General features: G+C 39.3%; 1 protein-coding gene across 1 annotated transcript; it reads left to right on the forward strand.

The window, feature by feature from the left end:
* Positions 1–1,124: 1,124 nt before the first annotated feature.
* Positions 1,125–27,609, forward strand: PPP1R3A (protein phosphatase 1 regulatory subunit 3A). The gene is made up of 4 exons (XM_009822394.2): positions 1,125–1,918; positions 22,529–22,587; positions 22,698–22,834; positions 25,063–27,609. Exons 1-4 carry the CDS (start codon positions 1,125–1,127, stop codon positions 27,607–27,609), a joined length of 3,537 nt encoding a protein of 1,178 aa, XP_009820696.2.

Below are 27,609 nucleotides of genomic sequence, written 5' to 3' on the forward strand. Positions count from 1 at the left end.
CTGTCACAGCTAATTCCAAGCAAGTCCTGTTGTATTTATTAGCTCATACTGCACCATTAGATTATAGTGTAGGCTTACCCTTTGAGACAGACACAGGGGAAACAGGAGAGGTTAAGCAATATGAAGGAAAAAGGTGATGTGTTGAGTTCATGATCTTTGTCCCATAAAGACTGCATCTTTCAATGCGTGGAATGCATAAAAGTAAAAGCCAAATACTAACTGATTAAGTTGATCGAGAAGCCACGGTTTCATTTCATATGATGGGAAGATGTCCTGCACACAGGTTGAAAACCCTTTAAACAGTGTTTCTTCCTCCTGTTTATAGCTGTGTGGCACAGGGTTTGCGTTTCAGGGTTGGCTGCACAAGTTAATTCTGCAAGTTGCTTTTCTCTCCTTTTGGCTGGATGATGCTAAATGCAGTCTAGCACTAGATGATTTCATAATCTAATTAGTGGTGAATTCAGTCATATTTACAATGGTGCATTACAAGTTCATTTCCAGTGTACTCACTTCAATGCTTTATAGCATTCCTGGTTTATTTAGGTTGGAATGGCTAATCCTTAGCTAGAAAAAGCTGGCATAGTCCTAGGATCTGTCCCACTGAGTTAGCATGGTACAAAGCCAGGGCAGTATGTGACATTGCACTTTTATATCTGAAAACATTGTAAAAACAAAGGCCTTGAAAATACCTGCAGGCATAGTTTACAATATAGAAACCATTTACCTGATGAAGTATACAACCTAATCAGACATGAATAGCTCCTCATTTGTACAATGTGATGAGTTTGTTGTGCAACGTAAGTTGATCATCTAAAAGTAGCTTCATTTGTGCAGTTTAACAATGCAAAGAAGTTAGTTTTTAAATACTATTTTTCTTCTTATCATGTAGAGCCACATAAAAGTAGGGAATGCAGTATTTGAAATGTATCATTGAAATTATAACACCTAATACTGTCAGATGGAGAACAGGCCAACATAGCTCACACACCATAGCATCTATTAATAGGCTTGACTCCCTTTTGCAATGTCAACTGTAACATTAATCCTTGTTTTAAATCACAGTGTCTCAAATATCAGCAGCTACTAGTTGTACAGTTCTCTTTCAGTTTATATCAGAGAGCCCAATGGAGTCTTTTGAAGGACCTAGCCGGGTTAGCAGGACTAACTTATTAGAAGTCCCCACTGTAAATGATTTCTCTTCAGAGGACGAAGATGTTAAACCTGACATTAAACATCGTTTCTCACCACTTCCCCGAAGGCGGAATTCTGCTTCTTCAGAGGAAGAGGAAGCAGATACCCCCACCACCATTGCAAGAAAAGTTTCATTTGCTGATGCATTTGGGTTTGATCTTGTGTCTGTTAAAGAGTTTGATACCTGGGAAGTTCCAAACACAGGACAAAACGATGACATAGAAGATGAAGTTTTCCCTCAGGAGGAATATTTTTTCTCTCCACTGTTTACGCTACCTGCTTCACAAGAAGAACTTTTGCAAAAAGTGAGAGAGCAGAAAGTACTGTTGGAGTCAGTCATGTTCCTGCCCGGGATTACCTGTATGAACGGCATTATACGAGTCCTCAATGTATCCTTTGAAAAACTGGTGTATGTTCGAATGACATTGAATAACTGGCTCAGTTATTATGATATCCTCGCAGAGTTCATGCCTAATTCTTGTGGTAGTGAAACCGATCAGTTCTGCTTTAAGATTTCTTTGGTGCCTCCTTACCAGAAAGATGGAGCTAAGGTGGAGTTCTGTATACGCTACGAGACATCGGTTGGTACCTTCTGGGCAAACAACGACGACAAAAATTACACACTGATTTGTCACAAGAAAGAAACTGTTCCCAAGGTGGATAATAAATCACACAAAGAGGTTACTGATAGACATCTTAAAGGCTGCTTAAAGACGACACAAAGCAGGTGAGGTTACACCTTAACTTTTGGTAATTTACAATATAGTTGGCTAATGCTAACTTTCTAAGTGTGCTTGCTGGAGCTAAGACTGCCCATGCTGTTTTCTTCTATTGTTTTTTTTTTAATGATAAATTAGACCAAGACTTGTTTTCAGTAAAGCTCTTGTATGTATCAGCCAGTAGTTTTCTGCAGACAGGTTGGTTGGGATCATAGTTTTAATATATGGCATGTATGCCACTCATTTGAAAAGTAGTATGAGGGTCTATAAATTATGGGCTGTGTACCAACTTTGATCTCTGTAGGGTGTAAGTTGAGCTGACATCAGTGAGAGCTTTGCTCCATACTGAGGCAGCTGGACAGTTAAAACACTTTACATCCACCTCCTTGATAAGTAAACAAAAATTTAAAAGCAAAACAAATCCTGGGTTTTCACATGATTTATTTCATATTTCATGTCCTACCTGCCATTAGTAAAACAGAAATGGCACTGGTGGTTCGAGAAGCTGATAACTCAGGGAAGGATCCTATTGCAATTAGAATAGCTGGTACAAACTTTTCTGCAAGTAGTTGGGCTATTCTGCAAGTTGTATATTAGGGTAATAATTCCTTTTTCCTGGTTGATGTTTCTGTTTCACAAATGGTGAAATGAATAATGATTTATAAGGCAGAATTTATAATATATTAAAGAAAAAAGATACATAGAATTTATCTCATATATATTATTCCAATTAAATGTAAGCAAGTACTATGTTAATTATAGAGTAAAGCGGCAGGGCTTAACTTATAACTTAATCCCACATAAAGAGAGACACTCAGGAGTAGTAACTTTTGGCTTCCTACTCTAACTCCTCTACTTTCTGTAAGCAAAACAGTGTTGCCTGTGAAAATCTAATTCTCAATTTTTTTGCTCACCAAATTTGCTATAAATCAGTTGGAGTTCTGCAGAATGGAATCTGTATTTTACCTGCAGCATCCTTTGCAATACTTAGATCCCAGAACTGAATTCCTGTTGAGTTTTTAGTTCCTATGCTCTTCCCAAGTAAGACAGTGCAGTTTGATTTCCCTGGTGTTCTTCCACTGGACTGAACTGGTGGGGAAGGGGGAACAAAACCACAAGAGCGGTGGGAGCTTAAGGAGAAGGGTGACAGCCAGGGCTTCCCCTGTGCAGAACCTCCCTTCCCAAAACCCAGACTCACTGCGCTGAGAGCCTCTGCCAGTCCTAATTGCCTGTCAGCCCTATGAGGACAGGCGTGCAATATGGCTTAGTGCTTGCATCAACACCATGGTGTAAGAGCAGCCCCAGGGCTAACCCAAGGCCTAATTCATAGCCAGTCCACAATGCTCTCCTGATAAGTGTCCCTTGGGCCAGCTCTGGGGCCAGCACGATGATGCTTCTTCCATAGGGGAGCATCCCGGTACATCAGAGCAGAGGGAACGATGCCTTTACACGCCGTGTGGTCAGATCGTGACATTTGTGCCTGGTTCTGTACGTCGGATCTGTCCTTCAAGAAGTGTCACACGACCCATTCTGGGTAAATAAGATAGCCTGAGGTCCCCTGCATAAGGGCCATGATATCAAATACCGCAGGCATATGCAGGCGGTGTGACTTCAGCCTGAGTTCAGGTAGCCCACATAGAGCAGATGATGGACACGGAGAGCTGAGTCTTGATTTAGTGAGCCCTGGGCTTTCAGATGCTTTCAGGACTGACCTGCAAATTTAAATACAATTGGGCATCTGAGGTTGAATGACTCCTAAGATTTTAATTCCCGGAAGTCTCCTGTGACATACCTAGTGCTAGCATAAATTGTAGTACTTTCTCCTGGGCGTTCCTCTTTTACGTGTATATGCGAAATGTATTATATGTGAGTCAGACAGAGAGGTATTTTAAAAAATGGGAAAGGTGATAACATGTCTACTCCTTAACATAAAATTACTTTGTCTCTAATCAGAGTGTAAAGTTGTCTCCCTCCATATCAGGCTGCAGAGGAATGTGTACATATATATATATATGCCTCTCTGTGTGTCTGTGTGTATACATATATATATACACACACATACATATGTGCATATTTGTTCATATACACACATACACAGGTATATTTGTGATAGTAAAACCAAAGTGGTCAGATTCTTGTTTACATTAAGGTCTGTTACACATTTTTGGCAAACAGTTAACTAACGTGCACTTTCAAGCCCCTCTTTAGTAGCAGAAGGATGTAAAGAGTCCTTACAGTAAATGCAAAAATGAGCTGGAAGTATTTTTGGAATATGGTTTCAGTGGTCGCCAAGGCTTCTGAAAGACAGCTCTGGCAGACTGTAATCCAGGACCAATTTTATGCTACAGGGACTTCATTGACTTCACAGGAGTTACAGCTTTCACCAGTGTAAATGAGGTCAGCATCAGGGCCTTTTGTTTCAAAAGAACTAAGATGCCAACCTCCATTGCTCACTTGTTTTTCAAAGTGTCTTTGTACATGTTGCCCCTTTGAGTGAGGAGGAACACCCTGCAGACATCTGCAAAAGTACCTCATTATTCTCCTTCAGACCCTCATTAAAACTCCTTTGCTTTGATGTCTAGAAAAAAGTGCAAGGAAAACAAACCCCCCAAAATTGGCAAAGTGAGGCTGCTGATGTGCTATGACTCCTTCATATCATGTTGAACAGTGTTGCCTGTTTCCCTGCTCTCCTCCACTAGCCTGTCTCTCTCTCGCCTCTTGTTTTATGTTCAGAAGATAAACACTGCAGCATTTATATATGGAGCATTTAGCAAAGTGGGTGTCCTGGACCATAACTAGCTTGTCTTAGGAGCTGCAGCAATGCAAACAGAGATACATAGAAGTAATAACAATTTTACCTATGGTTCATACAATAAAAACACAGGTAAGGAATATTGCTATCCATGCCCATGAGCTGGACATATTAAATTAAAGGTTTCTTTACAGCAATCTAAATAGAAGGATATTGTAACAGGACACTTATTTAGGCCCCGATTTCAAATATAGAAATCTGTTATAGCTTTTTTTTTTTTTAAATCTTGGCTCTGAGATGATATTTATACTTTCTCTTAAAATGTGCAATTTACCTCTTCAGTTAAAAAATAGGACTGTTAAAGAATTATATTTTTTATATTTTTTAAGCAAAGAGTCTGATCCACTCTAGGGCATACTTGTGTGGCTCATTAAATGTCATTAGTGAGGATTAGTAGTGTTAGTTAAGTGAAAGGAATAATACGCACTTTCAGAGGAAGTTACTGAGGAAACACAAAATGACTGTATCATGTTACCCTTAGGAATATGAGCCAGGACAAAGTGTGTGAATGAGGGCAACGGGGTGGCTTCGGACACCATTATTAAGAAATAAAATAAAAATGGACTTAAACCTCAAAAGTTGCACCTGAAAAAAATTATAGCGAAAAGCAAAACTGCATGGAATAATTAATGCTGAAAGCTGTCTAGATTTGGATATTCAGAACCACATCACTTAAAATCCTGCCTATTCATTACATGTTTCATTTGCTTTTGCTTCTATGTCTAGGCATGAACAAATAGTCTTCTCTTAAAGTTTCATAAAGTATTTGCTTCTATCTGTATTTTTCCAAGCTAAAATTCTTTCTAACATAAATTTTAAGTTTTTGTGTTTTTCAAAAAACTTTGAAAGAATTCACAGGCACAAAATATAGTTTGAAAAAATTACGTTTGAATGAATTAGTTTATGTTTTAGTCTATCTGGAAGTGTGCATTTAACCTACACACGCTTATAAATATACTTTGGGGAAGAAAATTGACTCCTAAAATTTTAAGGCTGTCACTGGAAAAGAGACCGCTTCCATCAGTAAACAACCCTGATTTCTATCATATATATACATATCTAAACATTCAGAAAAATGTAAATTAATTGTATCAGCTCCACTTTTTTATCTTTTTGTTTGACTCTCGTGCTTTTGGGACATGGATAATGATTCTGAACACAAATTTCTCCTGGTCCTCAGGTTTGGACCACATGATTTTGTTGTGGACCCCAGGCTCCTGCATCGGTCTGATCAGACAGGGACTGGTTGTGTGTTGCATGAGGCAAACTCCTGTAGATCATGCTGCACGGCGCAGTGATAACGACCTGCAAACCATTTCCCCCGTCACTGGTGAGGCTGCGCCCCATTTCTGTGCTTGGTCCTGGTTTGCCATCTGTCAAGAGAGCAGCGGGAGCAAGAGCACAAGGAAAATGGCTGATAAGCACGAGAATTGTTTTACAAAAGGGTAAAATGTGTATTTAGACTCCTGTTCTCTGACAAGTAAGGGAGAGGCCTACATTTTTATCGTAACTGTTAGAGTTATCCCCCTCTTACCTCTCTGACCCCACAAGTGTATCACTGAACTGATGTTGGTCCTGTGCTTTTTTTCGTAATTGCCAGACTGTACCTTTCTTTGAATGGCAGTACATCAATTCACTTCCCTCTGTGATGCCACTTTAAAACAGAACACAAAATAGGGCGATGTCTCGTACAAGAGCTGCTCTATGTATACCATGCGATGAGAAGGAAGAGATTAAAAACCCCGGGTCTGTGAGCCCCCAGTGCCAACTTCAGCAGCACAAATGCTGAATGGTCTTAAAGTATGCTGAATGGTCTGCCAGTGAGAAAATTTCTTCTGTGCATGTGTACTCTCCTGTCTTCAGCTGCTGTCTCATCCCCTTTCTGGTGGAAGGCAAAGGAAGTAAGTTGCTGAAGATCCAGCCTGGCAGGACTGCACTGTGCTCAGTCAGTCTTCCCCAGGCTGATGGCAGACCAGTGCCTAGGTTGCCTCGAGAAATGCAGTTCTGCATCAGCTCCTCTTGGCCTTTCCCACAAACGCATGATGTGATTAAAAAATCACAGACTTCTGAGGAAGATGTTTGGAAATAGCTTCGCATATACTTTGCTATGAGGAACAACTGTATTATTCCCAGCTGGTCCATTTAAAAGATGGCATTTAAATTATGTTCCCTTTTAATCCTTGTTCTTTTGATTATTGCACATCATAATCAGAAAGGGAAAAGGAGAGCAGAAAAGGTGTTAAAACGCAGGTCTTCTTTGTGTACTGCTATTTAATCTCAAGGTTGTTTCTGGCATCTCAAGTCACAAGTTACACCTTGATCAGCATACAGATATGGGATTTGACTAAAGTTTATTACTATTATTAGGAAGTGACTGCAGTCACTGTTTTTACCAGGAGAGCAGCTGCTAGAGAAGCTATCCATTCACAGGGAGCCAGCTAAAAGCAGCACTCCTCTGCTGTTCGATCTGACCTGGTATTCCCAGCCCTTCTCTTGCCTCCTGGTCATTACCAGTCTTTGCCAGTTGTAGAAGTAGGTAGCACTGGCACCAAAATAAGACTTCTCCAAGTACTTGAAGACTGTGATTATCACGGACACAAGATAATTATTTAATTTGGTCTAAAATATATTATTCAGACAAGTAGGGTAAAAGCAAACTGTGGAACTGAGGCTGAGTATTAGGACATGCTTCTCAATAGTGACTTGAGTTATCTTTTAAGGAAATTGCTGCAGCCTTACTCTCCAAAGTAATTTAAAATAAGTTAAGATAAACCACTTGAAAAGTGTTGTACAGGGGACAGTCCTACTTGGCCAAGAACTACACTCAATGGGTCTTTTTTCTATCTGTCTAATCATAGTATTTCAAAATCCTGGCATACTTGGTATTTGAATTATGACCCTAAAAGACCCATTAAAGACCCTAAAGATAGATATCCAAGTTAATGGCATAAGGCTTTGAATGCTCTCACAGAAATGCCGAAGAAACAAGTGGAAGTTATGGAAGAGAATGGCATGCACAGAGCAAGTAGACACCTGCTAACCATACTTGTGGTCTCCTAATTGGAGAGTACCTGCAGACTGAAAAACTGGTGATTGTAAACTGTGCTACCCATGTGCCATGCATTTATTGCACTGGAAATATTAAAATAAGTTTCTAAACTTTTCAGTAACATATGTAAATAACACATTACTTTGCTGGCAATCTTAGCATACTATTTACTCTGGATCTTATTAGTATCAGTGGTTTCTCACTCACTTCCATGATCTACCTTAGAAACTGCTCTCACCAACGTTACAGAACAGAAATTTGTGCTCTAATGTGTGGGAAATATTGGTTACTATAAAGCTTTTTCGCTTGTTTGCATAAAACCATATAAAACTGATGCTTTGTAATCTGAGTATCATATCTCAACCCTATGATAAGTAAGTACTTGTAATTACACATGCATTGCCTGGCTTTACACTTGTAAGATTTTTTTTTGCAGTTGCTACAATTTCATCAGTTTATTTAAATATGCCAATACTGTAACACTATTACAACTGACTCTTAAAGCTCTTTAATGCAGCAGCTGGCTTGATCCTGCAATAGGTACAATAAATAATATGATGAACATCAGGAGTCTTACTGAACTTTGTAGAACTCTGCATGTACAAAACTATCCTTGAATGTTCAGGACCAGAGCTTATTTCTACACTCTTTCAGACCACTGATTAAAGACCGTCGGACAAATAGAAATATATTGCTAAAGAAACTCCTGTATTCCATTGTTCAATAACTCCTTTGTTTAGTGAGACATCTGTTTTGCAAATTGAACCAGGATGGTAATGACCATTTCAATACTCTGTCTCCTGTCCACTCTTCAGGGATCACAGTTCATAAATGTTCAGTTGGAAAAAAATTGTTCCATTACATTCACCTTGACTTGGCTAAATGTTAGTCCTGAAAAGATGTTTAAAGTCAGTGAAACATTAACTGAGAACACTGGAGTCATATTTCATCAATGCATTCACTACCAGTGTCATTTGAGCTGTTTATTCTGATTATGAACTTTAAGCCATGATCCAGCCACAGCACTGCAGCTCTGAAATGGAAGTAATTGATTCAGCTACAGTGTAAGTCCAGAGAATCAATAGTATTTTTAAGATAAAATGTGTATTATCTTCTCAGTTACAAAAGGTAGAAAAAATGGTCCAAACAAATATTTTGCAAGTTAAATGTAGTCCCTGCCTTCGTGCAAAGGAAGAGATAAGAACTTTTAAACACCGTGAGAGCATGTTAGAAGTGGCCATTTGATCCCTAGGCCTTCAGTGGCACACAAGAAAGTATTAGGTGATATGCCAAAGCATAATGGGGGGCTTGGTTTTCTGACTGTCTCTCCACTCTCCTCCTGATCTGTGGAACCAGCTGATACTCTGACACTAAACCCAAAGATTTATTACTGCTGGTTACTAATAGCAGTCCTAAAGAGCACTGAAGAGCACTGAGCTACACAACTGAATGTGAACTAGGTAAAGCTGGCAGGTTTCTCTTACCTTCCATTTAGGTGCACCAAGTGGATTTGCATTTACATTTTGCTTTGATGCATAATAATTGTCCCTGCAATAATGTTTGTGGCCGCTGGACAAGAAACATAAGATGTTCAAGCCTGGATCACCTCATGTTGTGGTAGAGGGTTGGGGAGTTTGTCAGTCTTTCTCTCTCCCCAGCTACCCTAGTAAATCTGCACCAGTGTCTCCTAGGTTATATTCCAGGTCAGTTTGACGCAGATATTGATACGTCTCACATAGCTGCCTTCTTGCTGTGTGGTAGTAAGACAGCATGTGGAAAAAAAAAAAAGGTTATAAAAGTCTCTTCTTGTCATGATAACACCTGGGAATTTTATCCTCTTGAGCTACTTATTGAATTTACAATTGCTTTCCAAGATTTAGATCATAGCTGTCCTTTCTCAAGAACGACTGGCTAAGGCTTTTTGTGGTCACCCATTCTGTTCTCCTCTCCAGGGGTGGTATCTGTGTCCTAGTCTCACCTGACTGCCATCTATCTATCTACAGTCTCTCTAAGGCATCTGTCACCTTCTTGCATACGTGCCTCAGCATATTGCAGTCAGCCTCTAGGAAATTACTCTCTTCTGACATGCCCCTTCTCTATTTTTTTCCACATGAGATCCAGGGAAAGACCAGGTGCCACATAGGTTAGGTCTTTTTCCTCTCAGATGTATCCAAAATAGATACAACTTGGGAGTGCAAGATCTGTTGATGGTACTTGGTTTACTCTCCCTCCATCTTTTAAAACAGTGGGAGAAAGAAGCAAGAGAACAGAGGGACTCTACCCCCAACTCCTTTCTACAACACCATTTTGATATTTGACCGTGGGCCTTCCAGACAAAGTAACAACGTAAGAAGTGTCTCCTCTGACCTCAGGCCAAGCTTAGCCCTTAGGAAACTTGATTCCTAACTCATCTTTTCCTCTTCTTCAGTAGCCTGGCCCTGGAGATAGGCATCCCAATAGTAAGGTGCTGCATTACTAATACACAATGGAGCTGTCAATAGATCTTCTGACCTTGTCCAAGGAAGTCTTTCCTAAGGAATTTCCTTTTTTCTCGAACAGTTAGTCCATTCTGTCGAGGGATTTATGCAATTTTCTGACCAATCTGCATACAAAACAGCTGTGTAAAAAGACTCCTGAACTTGTTTCTTTTCAACACTGTTATGTGCGTATCATAATAAGGTACAACAATCATGACAGAGCTGTAAAAGGGTCTGATAAAAATTGCAGTCTTCCTGTTCATGGTTTCTGTAGCTTAATTTGAGATATAACAGACTTACTCTGCCTATAGTCATGAGAATTGGGGCTAGATGGGGCTGTGTTAAAGGTTTGAGTGTAGCACCAAATTGGTGTTGAGCTCCTGGTTCAGACTGTATGGAACGAAAATCTTCAAATGGACAAATACATCTATATTTTTTAAAAAATTGTACGAATGTTTTGCCATTAAAACTCAAGGTCTTTTTTAATGAGCTAGAAAACAAAGACTAATTTCTTGGGACTCTGTTTGCTTTGAGGCTATGATTATTCTTATCCCAAACCAGGCCAATGCATTTTGTTCTGTGCCACCTATGTCCCTGCTTCAATCATAAACTAAGACAGAGAAATGAAAATATTAGTAATTGGAAAATATAATCCCCTGGATAGTACCAATCCAATAATCTTAATAAAAATAGGTTTATTACAAACATTGCCTGAACCCTACTGGGAATTATCTTTTTAGAAAAAACACTCAAATTCCCTTACAGCTGCTCTCTTGATCAATTGTCCCCCTCGATACTATTAATCATCATACTATATACTGCTTATTCTGAGCATTTTTTTCCACTTTGCTTTCCAAATTTCTCCTTGTCCTTTTGCAGGCCCACCTTTTCTCCTTTTCTGGTGTGAGCCCCTCTTGTTAGATGAGATGACCAAAACTAAGGGGTATTTCCTCAAGGTGGGGAAATACCACAGATTATTCTCTTCCTCAGATTTCAAATATTTAAGTAGAGGGTTTTTGTGGCTCTATTTTTGTGCACAATGCTTGTGAAGGTTGCTAGACTGGCTCTCCTGATAATGCAGTCTTCTATTCACAGCATAGTTTCAAAATGGTAGCTGCAGTGCAAACCTCCATTGCCGTGCCAGCATGCAAGTATCCTCACCTACCGCTCTAATGATGAGTGGGTCACTCTGCCTCCATGCTTCTATCCTCTGTGTCCTGACTATCAACAAGGGAGCTAATTAATGTCAGTCCTGTTTGTCTGGTGACACCTATTTACTAAGAACTAGATTGACCCTTCTCTAACACCGCTGGTAGTTGAAGGTCATATAAGAAAATCAATCTCGCCTAGATTTGTAGGGGCTCTGATTTTATGTACAGCTTCATTCTAATAGGATCACTTGTAATGGCATAATATTTTAAAATATTATTCAGTAATTTCTACTTAATGTTCACACAGCTATTCATTTATGGCTGTTGATTTTCTTCGCAGCTTTTGCTTTAATTACCGAATCTTTTCCTGGGTGGTTTCAATTGGTTTGGAATCTAACAATGTAATTTAAATTATTGTTTTCTGCATTGTTTAAATTAAATTATTTTTCTGTTGTGCTTCTATTTTTTTAATATCTCCTGAAAAAAATAAACATATAAATAGAAGGCAATGATAGTGACACACGTGACATGCAATAGCAGCTTTGTGGTTCAGGCACACATAACATGACATCTCCACAAGGAGGGATCATTTGAAGCCAAAATGCTCTTAGGCAGGATTGGCCATATTTTCAGGTAAAGCCATCTGGCAAGTAGAAATTTGGGTGTGTGCGTTAGGAGCCAAAAACCGAGGAACAGTGCTCGCTGAGCTTCAGTCACCCTCTGCTTTGTTGTCAGCACAGACAGCAATGCTCCACGCCGTGCTCACACCGCTCTCTGCAGTTTCTTGGTCTGTCTGTAATTTGTGCAGCTGTTGGTTTCTGTGCTACCTAAGGTCTAGTTCCCTGGACAGCTATTTCTGCCTGAGGACGCAGCCAGCTGTCCAGGCCCACAGCCCAGCCACCTCCTGAGCTCTTCTCCCCAACACCTCCCTGAACTTTGGTCTGGTGCCATCGGTTTCCAACACAGGTGTGACACCCCTACCTAGCATTGAGATCAGCTTCTCTTAACAGTATGTAAAAGCCTGAAAATGACTTAGAGCATTTCTCTGAAAGGTGGTACAGCTGAGTACTTGGTTTCCTTGCAACTTTCTTTCAAGGCCAGTTTATTGCTTTTTTTTTCCCCCTACTAATGGATTTGGTACTTCAGAGCTCACACACGCTGCAGTGTTGACACTGACTGCCTTTTGCTGGTTGCCATTTTTGCTCTGCTGCTCACTTTGTCCTCTCGTCGCAAACCCTGGGCAGACTCTCCCCAGTTCTGATTTTACGTGCCCGGCACCTCTGCCTTCTTGGCCAGTCATAATTCTGTGTCCAGTTGTTTAGTGCTCTCCCTAGGACCTAATATTTGAATTTTATTTCATTGGGTTTTATCCCTATGTCCTATCTTAGAAGAGCAGAGGACCATTTAATTTTCTCGTGCAGTAATGTCACTTTTCTTGTATTTTCTTCGTATCTACCATAGTCTATCCAACATGTCTTCTTGTAGGGTGCACGTCTTCTTTTATGCACCCTAATCTTCATGTGCTGCAAATCTGGTTTGAATGATTGAAATTCTTTAGCAATCACAAAAAACCTTATTCTGTATTTAGATGTTTCCTAAGAAAAAAATGTATTCCTTTAATTTCTAGCAAATTCTTATCAATACCTTCATATACAAATTGTTATAAAGATAAGCTATTCTTATCTAATGGTTTCTAGGAGTTTAAGACTATCTCAGCAGGAGTTGCTGAGGGATGAAACTTCTAATGATGATTTAAAGCAGTGAAGTGTGTAGGCTGAAACTGAAATAATTATTGCTGTAACCCTCTAAGCACTCTAAGTTCCTCAAGAGAAAATACTTTGTTCAGAACAGACCCTGAACAACAAAATGCTAAAAAAGTAAAATAATAATAAAAAAAAACCCCTTGGAGCAGGATGATAATTTAGAACTAGAATCAGTATAATGTGAGGATGTTCTCAACAACTGCTCACAAATGCATCAGACATCACAATTAAAAAGGAATAATAATTATGGCCCCATTCTAAAGTATGTAATATTCTATTCCATTCAATAAGCCATGAACACTTTAAAACCATCAGTGTAATCCACAAACCTATATTTACAACATTAAACTGGATGTTCTGCCTTTTCAATAACTGTCATCTCATCTCTATTATTTTCACCTCAGACTCTAATTGTTTCTTTTATAGGAGCTAACCTACCAGTGTCCTTGGCAGTACAGTTTATGGCTGATGCATTTACAGTAATTGTTTGGGCAATTTGCCACACAGTATAACAATCTTCACATCACAATCCGTTTTTATAATAAACAGCATTAGTTGTGAAAAATACAAGTGATGCATGATTCTTATGGTAGATAAAGGGCACTGAAGATGCCCTTTAGAAAAAGAAAGGAAAATGCTCAAGCCTTGAACTGCTTGAGAAAAATACTGATGTCACAATAGAGCTAATTAATTTGATGGTACAAACAAGAGGGGGAAAGGGCCTTGCATTCATTAGTGTCAATTCCAAATGAGAGCATACCGTTCATAAAAATAATATTCTGCCTTCATTTAGACAAAATGTGCAGGTAAACAAGTCAGAAATAAGCACCAGTTCCTGCAATAACAATGATTTTGCTCCTTAGCTTTATCAAGGCTCTTTCTCTTCTTTAGCCGCAGGGAGCTCAAAGCCTGGGTAGGAACAACTTGCAGGTAGACCTCCGGACGAGGTTGGATCCTGTTGCCCACCAGCCTGGCTGGCTCTGGTGTGGCCAGCACTGCCGGGCACTACTGGGCACTGGAGCCTCTGTGCATGGTACTGGTCTGCTCCTGGGAAGCTGAGCACTTACTTAATGGCTTCTCCCCACAACCCATAGGTGGTTGCACAGAAACACGCCCCACCACATGTGGCTCTGCTGAAGACATTTTGTGGTCTCTTGATTTTCAAGCGCCCAGAAAGAACAGGTCAAGCATTGCTTGGTGGGGTTGCTGTTTGACACACCCCCAGCAGGCACAGTCTCTCGTGTTAGAAATTCTCCAGAGGAGAAATAAGTCATATGCCCTCTTATGCTGGTGCACAGGCAGGTAATCTTCAGCATCCCTGTTACCTCCACGCCACCTGACAGCCCTGGCTTGTGCACAGTGAAGCGAGGCCCCAGGAAGCACAAAGGTGGCTTCAAGCCAAAGTTGTACCTCCCGCTCTCGAGCTAGGCTGTGAATGCTCTGGCAGCACCAGGGCTTGAGAATAATATTTATAGGGTGCTGGAACCATGTGTGATAAGAAATTGTGGGGTGGCTGCATTATAAGACTATAACTTCAACAGTTGATAACATGGGCATCAATTTAAATCAGTAGGAGACTTGTCCCTATAGTGAGTTTTGGACTGAGCCTTATGGAGGCAAGGAATGAGTTTATCTTTACTTGTTAAATATTTAGTTCATATATTCAGTGAGGGAGATGATAGATAAAATAGAATTAACTACGGGCACCCCTTCACAAGAGAAGTCAAAGTTTGCACTTTGGAGATCCACACCAGGATCCTTGGTGGCTCCTGAACCCCTTTTGTGAGTTGTTATTCAAAGACAGAAAGGCGAGGACACGATTTGGATCTAGATCCCAGAGGGTGGGTGGGATGTATCTTCAGTGGTAGTCTCACCATGATAATGAGACCAGCATCAAGCTTATGTTTTTAACATTTATTTTATAGTACCAGCTTTTTCCCCTTCTTGCATTTTCTTCTCTTTATGAACTGGTTTTGCTAATATTTTCTCCCCTGTCCCACTGGTAGTTTAAGACTGGTATAAATAGAGCAATATTTTAAATGTAATTTTCCAGTAAGCCAACAGTTTGGGGGGTTATGTTAGTAAACTAATGGGTTGAATTCTTACTCTACTGTGCCTTACAAACAATTTAACAGGACTTTAAAGCTCTGTTTAGAACTTTACACATACACAGCCTTTCCTACTGCTTTCCAAAATTCCTTCTTCCTTAGAAATTTATTTTTGTTGTGTGTTTGTGGGTTTTGAATGACATTACATACAATACTACTGAAGTTCAGAATTACATGTGGAAAATCCTTCATTTAGTTTCTCATAAATGTTCTTTTAACCCAACTCCTCCAAACCTTTTACAGGCTTTCTACTTCCAATGTGCACGTAAAATTTTTAAAATAATTTGTGTTGTTGCTTGGGTTTTTTTAAATTCATGTAGTTATTTCCTTTCCTACATCCTCTTGACATGACATGTGCTGCTAATGATACAAAAATAACCAAAGCAAACTACCAGCCCTTCCCTCCCCATGTGCCCCTCCTCTCCCCAGCTTCATGGGGTTACCGTTCTGTGCAGGATGCCTGTTTGGCTCCAGTGACATCTCAAACCTGAGCACTTACCTGCACTAATGTACTTTTTGCTCCTCTACTTCTCAATAAAACATTGCTGACACATTTAACTGCTTCTTTTCAAGGATCTCATATGTTGCTTACATCCCAGTGGCATCATTCTTCAGCAAGGCTGCCTATTTTTGGCACTACATCCAAAAGCACTAGTTGTATTGAAGGTTGCTGCTGTATTAGGCTCTTCTTAGGTTTAGAAATCTGACCTGAAATTAAAATAGAATTACTGTTTGGTTAGCAACTTTAATCTTGCCAGCTCCTTTCATGACGACATTTTAGCTTCACCTCGACTTCAGGGTAGAAGAGGATTATTTTGATTTTGAATCCACCTTGAAGTAAAAACTACAAGCATGAACGATTCTGTGAGAGCCTATGCCTGTCTGGATTTTAAAATAAAATTGTATTGAAAACTTTTTTTACCTTTTACATGTTTTTAAGTAAATATTTGAGAAATATATTCTTTAAATACTTTAATGTCCCTATACTTCTTTAAATTTCAGACTAAATAATATATTCCCACATTTTCTTTTAAATATGAGATAGTATAAAATTGTTCAGGTTGCATTAATTTAAAAAGTTTTACAGGTACATTTTAATCTTTCCATACTGTGTACTCCAACAATTTTAGCCTTTTCACACATTCTGTAAAATAAATATTTTGTGATTTAGGTATTAAGGTCTAGCATAAGTGGATATAACACAGAACAATGTAAATGGTGCTGCGGGTTATGCAAACATACAGACACAACTTCTGCCAAATACTGGTGTGTGAATTAAAACTATAACAAGCTATAACAACCTCACCCATTATGAAGAGATTAGTAGCTCCTGGCTATAGTCCCAAACTTATTTCAGACCAGACCAAAGCACTTGCTGTTTCACAGTGAAATGTGTGCTCCTGAAAGCATAACTCTCAGGGCATATAGCTGCATAGGAACATTTGAAATAGGGCGGGACTGGGACTACGGGACCATGAAGTCTTATCCCTTGGGAAATGTGTTGCATAATCCCGTTCACAAAAATATATCCATGTTTCCATACCAAGCCCTTCTCAGTTTCTTGCGCCTGGTACTTGCACTGAAAAGTTACAAGATATACTTTTCTAATGCTTACAGATCTTCTTTTAAGTTTCCACAACAAATGTTTTTGTGAACTCTTTCTACTAACACATTAACACAATCTTGCTTCTTAATATCTTTTCTGCCTTTTCAGTATTTACCCCTTTGCTATATTAACAGAGGGCATTTATTTCTCCTCTCAGACTTTATTTTGCTAGGCTGAAAATAGAAATACTCTATTTGTCTCCTTGGTTAATATTTTTCATCCTGCCAGTCTTCTTGTAGTCCTCTTCTGCACCTGTTCCAGTTTGAATTTATCTTTCTTGAACATCATGTACAAATGTTCCAGAAGAGTTCTTACTAGTGCCTGGTGCTGTGACATGAGTATTTCTTGGAAATCTGTCATTACAGGGAATACCTTCTCGAACACATTACTGCAGAACTCTGTTTGCCTTGTTGCCATGGCCATCTCACACCAGTGACTTGGAAATGTTTTCTGCAAAAAACAAACTCAGATTTTTCTTGTTCACCTGTTTCTTCCAATTTCTGAGCCCTCATTTTGTGGCAGAAACTCTTTGTAGTCCCTAAATGTATAACCTGGCACTTTATAATTTTGAATTTCATCACTTATCTATTATTCTGATCCTCCAGGACACCCATTTCTTTCAATCCTCCTCTGTGTTGGTGATGTCTCCCAACTTCCTATCTGCCACGGATTTAATTTAACTTTGACTTTTTGTGCCTTGGTCTGTAATAACATGACTGAGTAAGTCTGATCACACGACCAGTCCTCTCCAATTCCCCGACGACGTCTGCCAGCTCCGCGCAGCCCAGCTCACAGGGCCCCGCTTGCCACCGAGCCCCTCTTCCACCGCCCAGCTCTTGTACTCATCTCCCTCTTCTCCAGTTTAATTAATAAATTTCCCATGTGGCTGCACAACAACTGCTTTAATGAAGTCCAGATAGATTAGATAACTGATTTTTAGACAAGGGAAATATAGTAATCTTATCAAAGACAGATATTATCAAGTGAGTCTGGCATTTTTATGCTGTTTTCCATTTAGCTGTATTTATTCTCTCATTTAAGTTTTGTTCTAAATCTATTGTGAAAACTTTTTGAAGACACCTGGGCTTGTAGTTGCACTGACACTATTTCTCTTCTTTTTCCTAAATATAGATACTACTTTTCCTACTCTTCTGATAGTGTTACAGTAGTATCAGGGCTAATTTGATAGATTTGAATAGCAAAGATTTTAAATCAATGTGTGATTTCCTCTGTTGGGTCTCTCAGTATTTTGGGTTGGAGATTATCTGCTCCTCTTAATTGGAGCGTATTTAAACACCAAGTTCTGCTCCCAGACTGGATGAAATAATAATTTTCTAAATCTCTGTTCCTATCGGTTATGCCCTGTAAGATCTCTGTTCCTGTAAGATTCTGCCCACTCTGCCCACTATAGGATTCCTCCCACTGAGGTAGGAAAGTTTAGAAGTCTTTTGATTGTGGGGTTATACATAGATTATCTGAAATCTTGATCAAACCTCACTTCTAAAAAAATTCCTATTTAACTTTAAAAGACTAATTCCCAAGCCTTGACATGTCTTACTTTATCCCAACTCTTTCTGAAGTCAAAACACTATTGTTTATCAGCTAATTATTTTTTTTCCTCATCATTTATACATAATCTATCTACTCCTCACATCTTTAGGGTTCATGTTTATCATTTTCCAATTCTACATAATTTTGGGACTTCTGAACTCCTTTGCATAATGTCCATCAACTTTTCAGTCTTCTCAGCCTTACTAACTAGTCCCTGAACTTCTCATTTTTTCTTTCTAAATGCAAAACTATAGTGACAACCTGTTTTCATTCCTACTTTCTTTTTATCACTCAGTCCAAGTGAATGATAATTCCATCAAGAATGAATCATATAAGCATAAGTATTTTTTCTGAAGCTGGTAGAAATTCTTACTTTATGAAGATGTGTCCCATTCAGCTGAAAGAGAAAAAGCAACTGAGCTTCTGCAGGTATACAGGTACTTATGTTGGAGGGGAACTGCATCAGCTGATATCATGGATTTTTCTAGCTCGCATTGTTGTCAGAATGCCTGGATCACTTAAAATTAAAACTCAACATTTTTAAATAGAACACATATTTTGTGTCTCTCACTACACAATATAGGCGTGTTTAGATCACCTTCCACAACACAGTGAGATAATTAATTTAGAAAGGAAAAGCTTAATTAATATTATAATTAAAAAATCTGCTCATGGAATTCTGATAGTGACATAGGAACTTCTCAGTGAAATATGGAGAAAAAACAGCCAGTCAAAAAACTTACTAACTAGACAAACACCTTCTAATTGCCACTGTTTGATGAAGGGATTAATTTTTATTGGCTTTTGGGAAGTAGTTCAGTCTTTAGGATGTACATATATGTTTGAGATTGTTCTGTAGTTGTATACACCCATAGTCTCAGCATCTTCATATCACTTCTTAGACTGAAGTAGTGCTGGTAAATGACTGCTGTTTTATGCTCCTTGTGATCCTCAAAGACTGCACTATCAATATCCTCAATTTAGGTTAATTTTAGATTTCCCACTAGAATGATTATATGAGGACAGATATTTCTGAAGTAGAAGTAAAATAAGGAAAATAGCTGTTACACTGACTCCCCCTGTACTCAGGTTTTTGCAGGACAGGTGTGCACAAATAATCTGCTATAAACCAGCAATCTTTATAAAATTCAGTGCAACATGCAAGAAGTTATGTTACAAGCCCTGCAGTGTGAATCCAGGCTATGGGGCTGTATTATCATTGCTATTTATTACCTATGTTGCACTTGTGAGAAGAAGCTTGCGGACCAGGGCTCCAGATGCTACTAGAACAAGAGTTAAGGACAAATTCAACTCTAATCACAACAAAAGTAAAACTGAGGGGCTCAAGTCACACACTGGGTGTTACAGTCCCAGACACTAAAACTCAATAGCTATGTTCCAGTTTGAATTTAGAGTTACAATTTCAGTTATCTAAAACTTCTGGTTCCAGCCTAAGACTCTTTATGGTCAGTCTCTTCCAGAGGCAGAGAAGCTCCTTCAAAGGATATGTCACTCCATTTTACTTGTGATGTCCATGACAAAGGGAATAAATCTCCCTTTGGAAGTGTTAATCTCTCACTGATGATGATAGGGATGATGTACATGACTGCCTGAGCATAGGTGCTTAGAAAACTGAAGCTAGATAAGGTAAACCCCATCCTGGAACACATGCCCATAAGCATCCAGCTTGAAGCAGCTTTATACTTGTTCATTTAAAGGTTCAGAAAACAGGTACTCCTCCCTAGCATCCTTATTCAAAGTCTGTGTCTGTATTTTACACTGAAAAGTTGTTAATCAAAACGAAAAATAATCACTGGATAGGGAACACAGGGAACAGGAGACAGAATCCAGTTTCTCTTTTCTCCAAGGAATGAAGAGTAAGCTAAAGAGTAAGGATCCTGCTTGTACGTTCAACCTCAAGAGCAGCAGGCAAATCTGCCCTCCAGTTTCTCCCCAAATGGTCTGCATCCTGGTAATTTGGGTATTTTTTGGATGTGTGTGCAGTAGGGTTTTTAATCTCATCAGGGTGTGATAGAAGCTGAAAATGCCACTGCCTCTTGGATGTGAGCTCTGGCTGCCAGCAAACTGTTATGTTAGATGTGGGCATGAACATCTTTCCTTCTTCTGGGAATGCTTCTTGAAGGAAAAAAATGTGTCAAATTCCATTCCTTTAAGAAATAGATGGGGGCCCCTTCTAGCAGCAAAGGATGCCATCCTTGTTTTCCGAGAGTTGCATCCACATGGCTGAATGCTGCAGGTAGCCAGCTACCTTCAAAGAAAAGCTCTGAGACACTCTTTTTTTCCCACTGGATAGCAGTAGAAGGTTCCCTGCTGTGCCCATGTGGTTTTGGGATCATTATTTTGGGGTGACTGACTCACCTCATACATTATACATGTCTTGGCTCCTAATTCAGGGCTTTTGCAGACACCCTATTAGCACCTAAATGTTTTAATGCATCTGTCTCATGGTTAAGCCCCAACCTACACAGTGGTTAGGCTTATGGAAGCAGGTGGGTGAAAAAGGTGCAAAATGGCAGAAGAAAACTGGGAACTAGATGTAACACTAAGTCAAGCATTTGAACAGTACAAACAAACAAAAAAAAGGAAGAATGATGTATAAATAATAAGCAGTAATGATTTAGCTTAAAAACCCCACAGATCTACTGAAAAGAAGGGCCTGACTCTGCCAGCCTTTTCAGGATGAAATGCAGATTACAGCAACTGCTGGCAGGCGAAAATACAACTCGGTGTGAGTAGGAGAGTGAGAAACATGCAGAGCCTATGCATGTGCCGGAATTCAAGAGTGACATGACATTCATATGGATAGCAAGAATATTCAGCATTATTGCAATTAATGGTGAAAAAGAACCGTTGAGAGAACATTAAATCTTGTGCTTCAAGGACAGCTTCTAACAACAAAAGGCCAAGAGGAAATTTAATAGGGCAGTGCAAATTACTCCAAGTATTTTCCTACAAGAATTTTACATCTTCCCCTGAAGTATCTGATGGTGGCCAGTGTCAGAGATCAGGTGCTGGACTGGCAGGATCTTCTGTCTGCTTTAGTCTGGCAATCCCTATAAGGGTGGATTTTTAAAAAGTTGGTGACAGTCGATGTCTAGGTTCTTTTAACAGAGTATAAATTTAGCATCCTCCTTCTGAATTAAGCATTTAGGTGGCAGAGTTAATGTTATATCAATTCAAATGAAAGGCGCTAGGAGAAAATAGAAGGGGAAAAGATTAATATTTGAAAATTAGAAAGTAATTTTCAGTAAGAGAGGTGGACGGCTGGTTGAAAAACGCATAAATTAAGACCTACAGAAAAAAAAATTGCTCCTCATAGAGAAGTCATTAGGAGTGATATAATAATTTACATTTTACATTTTTACTTTTTTTTTTCCCTTTTCCACTAAAGGTGACATCCCTATAAGCACACAATTCAACTGCTATCACTTTGCATTGATATTGATGAGGACAGCAGGCACTCAGCATCTCTCTGTAGGTGTTTGTCGTGTTGGACCTGGCCTTTGTTTTCACAGCCAGCAAAACAACAGCAAAAATTGCACCGGCTGCAGGGAAGCAGATTTCATTCCTGCTGGCCAGGCATAGCTTAGCAACAGGATTTATACTGTATACACGCAGGGAGAATCTTTTGATTTATTTCAGGTAACAAAGATGTCTTTTTCCAGCAATCTCTGTATACATACAAATATTTGATAAATATAAGCAAGAGAGAGGCCCAGTCTCCTGAACACATATATCCTTCCAGACCCTTGCCTGACCCCAAAGTTACGCTCTCCTGTCACTGACCCATCTAATCACCTTTGTGCTGCTTTCTCAAAAAAGGCCTGGGAAAACCCATCAGCTTTGCAATGTAATCTGAAGGTCAACACATTTTCATTTTCTTGGCCAATTCTTTCTTTGACCAAGACTTACTATCAGGTCACTCAAAAAAGCTACATTTTATAAAGTTGTTATTTTCAGAATTTCAAACAGCATTCAAAATTTTGTGTAATTAACTGGTGGTCTTTATAGCGGGGTCTAAGAGGAATTAGAACAATAATTTTTGCAGAATAACACAGGAAGTTTCTTTTTGTTTAACAGCAAAGAAGAAATATTGGCAATGTCTGACGATGACACATGGAATAATTCAAGGACTTCAGGTACAACACTCGGTTTAATTAGTTCTTCCTTACTGCACATGTTAATTAAAAAGTAGTGTAACAAACAACCTCATGGAAACTATTCAAGTATGTTTTTGTTAACTCTTCAGACACAAACATCCCAGAGATTGTTTATTCACAAGCAGAAGACAAAGACACCAAACCAGCTAATGAAAATATAAAAGATAAAAATGCAGAACACAGCCATGGTAATCGTGAAGATGATGAAAAAGAATTAGAGTTGCTGGTAAGTGTTATACAATTATATCTACAGTATTAAACAATATGAATCATTTACGCTTCAAAGCTGGTGAAATGCCCCCTTTTAACAGAGCTGACTGAGATACTAATTTACAAATGTAAAGCCTTGGTCTGTACTTTCCTTGAATCTTTAACTGATTCAACAATAGAAGGTACTTTGATTTCAGTAAAGTGCATCAACTTTTTCTGGTCTTAAATTAATGACTTATCCCTTTTACTTCTTTACCAGAGGTTCTAAATGACAGTTTGAAGGAATTAGAAGAGTAGCATTTCAAAAATCTCCTCCCCTAGTCTTGAGGATGGGGATATTCTTAAATAAATACTTTATATTTGGTAAAATTCTTATATTTATGGTACTATTTGCTTTTGGGGTTTTTCAAAGGATAACTATGTAACATGCTATATGAGCAAAATAAATATATATATATTTATATTAGCAGATTTTTCTATATCAGTATTTGACATTACATTTTTTATAATAAATTTCACACTCAGTGAACATTCAATCTATTTGGATTTGTGTGTGTGCATGTGTGTGTGCGGTTTGGCTTGCATTTTTCAGTATGAAAGAAAAAATGGCAATAAATGAGACACGTACAGCAATCTATTATTCCCAGTGTCTGTTCTCAGCTCATATCATTTGGGTGCATAGATTCATAATCATAGATTATAATAGCTATCACCTGTGAAAATGTGAATGCTGAATCAGACAGGAGAAGATGAGAACCATTCTTTTTTTTTTTTCTTATTGATAGAGAGAGAATAAATTCCTCTTATATGAATATAAATTTTTCTTGTCTTTTACTTAAAAAAAGTTGAAAATTTTTGCCTATTGTAGGATCTTTCGCTGCCTGAAAGTCGAAGTCTCCTTTTTTTTTTAATGGTGAAACATAAAAAGGAGGACCTCTAAAATCCCTTGTTGTTCTCAGTCCACCCTGTCACAAAAAGCAGGATCAAATATAACCGTTTGTTTATCAATTGCCAGGATTGTCCATACAATAAATGAAGGGGGAGCTATAATTTAGATGTTAATTTGCACTATGCACTCTTTAATGAATTAAACAATGAAGGCTTATAATAGATGGAAATACAACCAAATCTTTGAAACGCACAGGCATTGGCTCGCAAGACAGCTGTGCAGTTGACAAGTAACATGAGCCTTATGTGAGAAGAAGGGGAAATCGTAAGATTTGCATATAATTATTGAGATCATGCAAATGTCAGTTATGAGGAGGGGAAAAAAACACAGGCATCTCACTGTTAAATCCTGACAGTTGGCATCACCGAAGAACTCAAATACACTTGAGCACTGGTTGGCAGAGGGTCATTAAAACAGAATTTGCAGAGACATTAGCTCCCTCACTTTTCTTTGAGTGACGTTTTACTATTAATAGTTTGCAGAGGCTTTGCAGAAAACATATTAATAAGAGAAACTGTAATGGGGGTATCTACAGCAAGTGCAAATGCATAAAGGGGTGCCCAAGAAGCTAGCCTCTAATTGATCAGCTAGTGCTATCACTGTGACTGTGCTAAAGTGAGAAGAGAGTGCAATGACAAGCAGGCATAGCTGAATAATACAATATGATATTTGGGAGCTAGGAGGGAGAGTGATTAGTTTCTGGCCTTTTACTTCGCTAATCTCATTTCCAACTCATGTCTTACCAGATTGTCTAAAAACAGTCTGGTTTGAAGCCTGTAAAATGGTCCCTGAGAGAAATGAAGCACAGATAATCCTTACAGTATTTGTCAGTGTGAAATGTGTCTTTGTTTTACTGGACAATACTGTACAGTACCAGGCTTTGATGTACTGTATCAATGCCCTCATTTAAGTGCCAATCCTCCCCCCCCAGCCCCACACCTCCCTCTCTCCATACCTAGAACGGAATGTATAGAGAATGAATTAGCCTCCCTTTAAGGGAATATTCTCTTCAGATTTAATTTGTATAAAATGCACTAGCAGCTTACTGAACTCATGAATAAAGAGAGAGGATTCTGAATGCTATTTTATTTCCTGCTCCTTTCAGCACCACCATAAAGCTCATTACCTATGTTAAAAAATACATACAATGCAAATTTTGCAAATGGTTTGGAACACGTTTCCATAAAAGCTTCGTTACTGAAAACAAAACTTTCCATAACGAAATCCTACCTCCTTTATTTGGCATATTTTTGCAAAGCGCTTTTTGATCATTCTTTTCTATTCTATTGTTTCAGCTAAATCAGCACTTCACAGGAGCTAGAGGTACCTCTTCCAGAGATGAAAGGAATTTATACACAACAGAACCAGTTAATTTTCCAAGTCAAACTGAAAGATTGGAGGAAAAGCTAACCTGTATAGAAAGAAGCAGTGACTTACTAAGGCACCCTGTGCCTATCAGTTCCTCATCTGAAAACACTTCACAAGAGATAGGAGGAGAATTAAAAGATAAAGTTAAGTATTCCCTAAGAGATTATAATAGTCAGCCATCAGGGAAGAAAGTCGCTGCTGGCTCGGTAAACAGTGGTGTGCGGTCTTTGGAACATACTGGTACCAGTGAAAGCCTTTTATCAGCAAAATATTTTCCTGAGACAAAGCAGAATGAGGCTATCGATATTATGGCTACTGTCTCAAGCCATCAAGGAGAGAGCCACACAGATATTTCAAAAGGTGAAACAGATAGTGCCTCGGGAAGTGAGAGGATGGAGAGGTTATTCATCAGCAAGGATGCTGCTGATACCTCAAAAGGGGCCTGTGAAACGAGACCAGAAACCATTTCTCCAGAGCATGATGAATCCATGCAATTAAATGCATGCATAACAGGAACGCTGGATGGCAATGCTAATCCAGCTCCGGAGCACCAGGCGCCACAAATGTCTCACCAAACTCGGGATTCATTGTTGTCAGACGCTGACAAAAACGAAGGAAAAATCAAGATGATTGAAAGCAAAGTTCGGGTACATTTAAGAGGAGATTTACATGCCGACACTTTTGCACATGCTGATGTCTCAATAGATTCCACAAAAAGCCAATACACACACAAAAAAGGAGTTGGTGAAATGTTGGGAAAGAACTATGACACCAGTGCAGGGAAGGAGAAGAAAGTCATCGAAGTAGCAGACTTAGCACTGATCGGTGAGGAGCAAGCACCCAAGCTTTTCAAGTCACATAGAAAACACGCTGCCAAAGCGTTGAACACAACGCCTCTGTCAGCCGAAGACAACAAACAGGCACCCAGGCCTGCACAGGCAGGTCCCCCGGCATCCTCTCCGGGGGATGAAAGGAGAGCTGAAGACACTGGGGAACACAGAGGATTCACGAGGTTGAAAGACAGAGGAAAGTCAGACAACACAAATAAAGGAAGACTGATAGGAAAGGAAAGCGAAGCAAACCCCGCGGAGCAGAGGTGGCAGGAATTGGGTAGCGAGGTTCGGTGGGGAGCGAGGGGGAGCACAGGGCCTCGGAGTACAGCTTCCACAAAGGAGTTGTTTACCTGCCGGGAGGCAGAGAGTTGTGAAAAGTCTTCTGTCTCTGAGCAGGGTATTACAGAGGAAGCAGAGGCAGGTACAGCTTATATAATTAAAACAACATCAGAAAGTGCTCCAGAAAAAATGTCTGCCAGTGAAAAAGCAGTAATTGCTAAGCTACCTCAAGAGACTGCACTAAGTGACAGGCCCACAGAGGAAAAGGAAACAGCGTTTGATACACATGAAGGGAGAAATGATGGTTCACATTATGCTCTTTGTCAACTCAACACAGTGGGTGTATTATATGACACTGAATTTGAAAAGGAATCAGTTTTAGATATTTATAATGCACGCGTACATGAAACACTGCAAGGAGAAACGATGTCTGTATGCAATAGCAGGGAAAAACGTGCCAAAGCACAACCAGACATCGGCAATATTCTGCCTGTAGGAGAAGCAGTAAAGGCTTCTGCTACAGGAAAGAAAGATTTGCAGCAGGGTTTATATTCAGAAGTATCTAAATGTCCCCCGAGCACCCAGAAGCATCTATACAGTAAGGAAGCAGAAGCACTCTGTAGGAAAGCAAGCCACGTTGGTGCACTTTCCTATTTACGTGCTGAAGCTGAAACAAAAATGCCACCTTCTGGTACAAATGCTGTGCCCAGTTACTGTTATAAAAGCTCTTCAGTGGCATCTCCTGAAGGGTCCACTGTGGCAGGAGATATGGAGCATCTGTACAGACACTTTGAATTCAAAGTCATTGACAAGGTTGTTGCTGAGTCAGGGTACGATTTAAGTCTACCGAATGAAATGACATGTATTAATAAAACCCTCTCTCCTGAAGCTGAAAAGAAAGAAGTACCTTCCACTTCAGACATAGCAATTTCTCGAGAAGGAATAGGAAGGAATATAGGTCAATGCTTCCATCAAGCAGAGTTCAAACAAGAGAAGTCATCGAGGCCAGAGGTTTTAATTAGTCAGCCTACCAAAGAAGTTGGAGGGACAGGCTCTCAATCTGACCGTTTAGTAACTGAGGGGAAAATGCTAAACTGGCTTGATGACTCACAGAAGAAAAGCCAGCACATTTCTGATTCTGCAGATATTTCTAACCAGAAGAGTGAAGCACTTAAGTTACCTAGTGAGTCTCCAGGTTTAAAACATATTGCCTGCAAAGTCTTTTATTTCTTTTTCTTTCTTTTATTTGCTGCAACGCTCTACCACTATGATTTGATGGTTTGTCTTGCACTCTACCTGTTCTCCTTGTATTGGCTATACTGCGAAGGAGGAAGAAACAAGGAGTCTGTCAAGAAGGAATAA

Source organism: Gavia stellata, chromosome 4 (assembly GCF_030936135.1).
Source record: "Gavia stellata isolate bGavSte3 chromosome 4, bGavSte3.hap2, whole genome shotgun sequence".
NCBI lineage: Eukaryota > Metazoa > Chordata > Aves > Gaviiformes > Gaviidae > Gavia > Gavia stellata.

What these genes read in the sequence shown, in the direction of transcription:
- PPP1R3A (XM_009822394.2), top strand. Translation starts at nt 1,125, where the DNA reads ATGGAGTCTTTTGAAGGACCTAGCCGGGTTAGCAGGACTAACTTATTA. An exon ending in TTAAAGACGACACAAAGCAG is followed by an intron (nt 1,919 to 22,528) that starts GTGAGGTTACAC and finishes TTTGTTTAACAG; the next exon opens with CAAAGAAGAAATATTGGCAA. An exon ending in AAAAAGAATTAGAGTTGCTG is followed by an intron (nt 22,835 to 25,062) that starts GTAAGTGTTATA and finishes CTATTGTTTCAG; the next exon opens with CTAAATCAGCACTTCACAGG.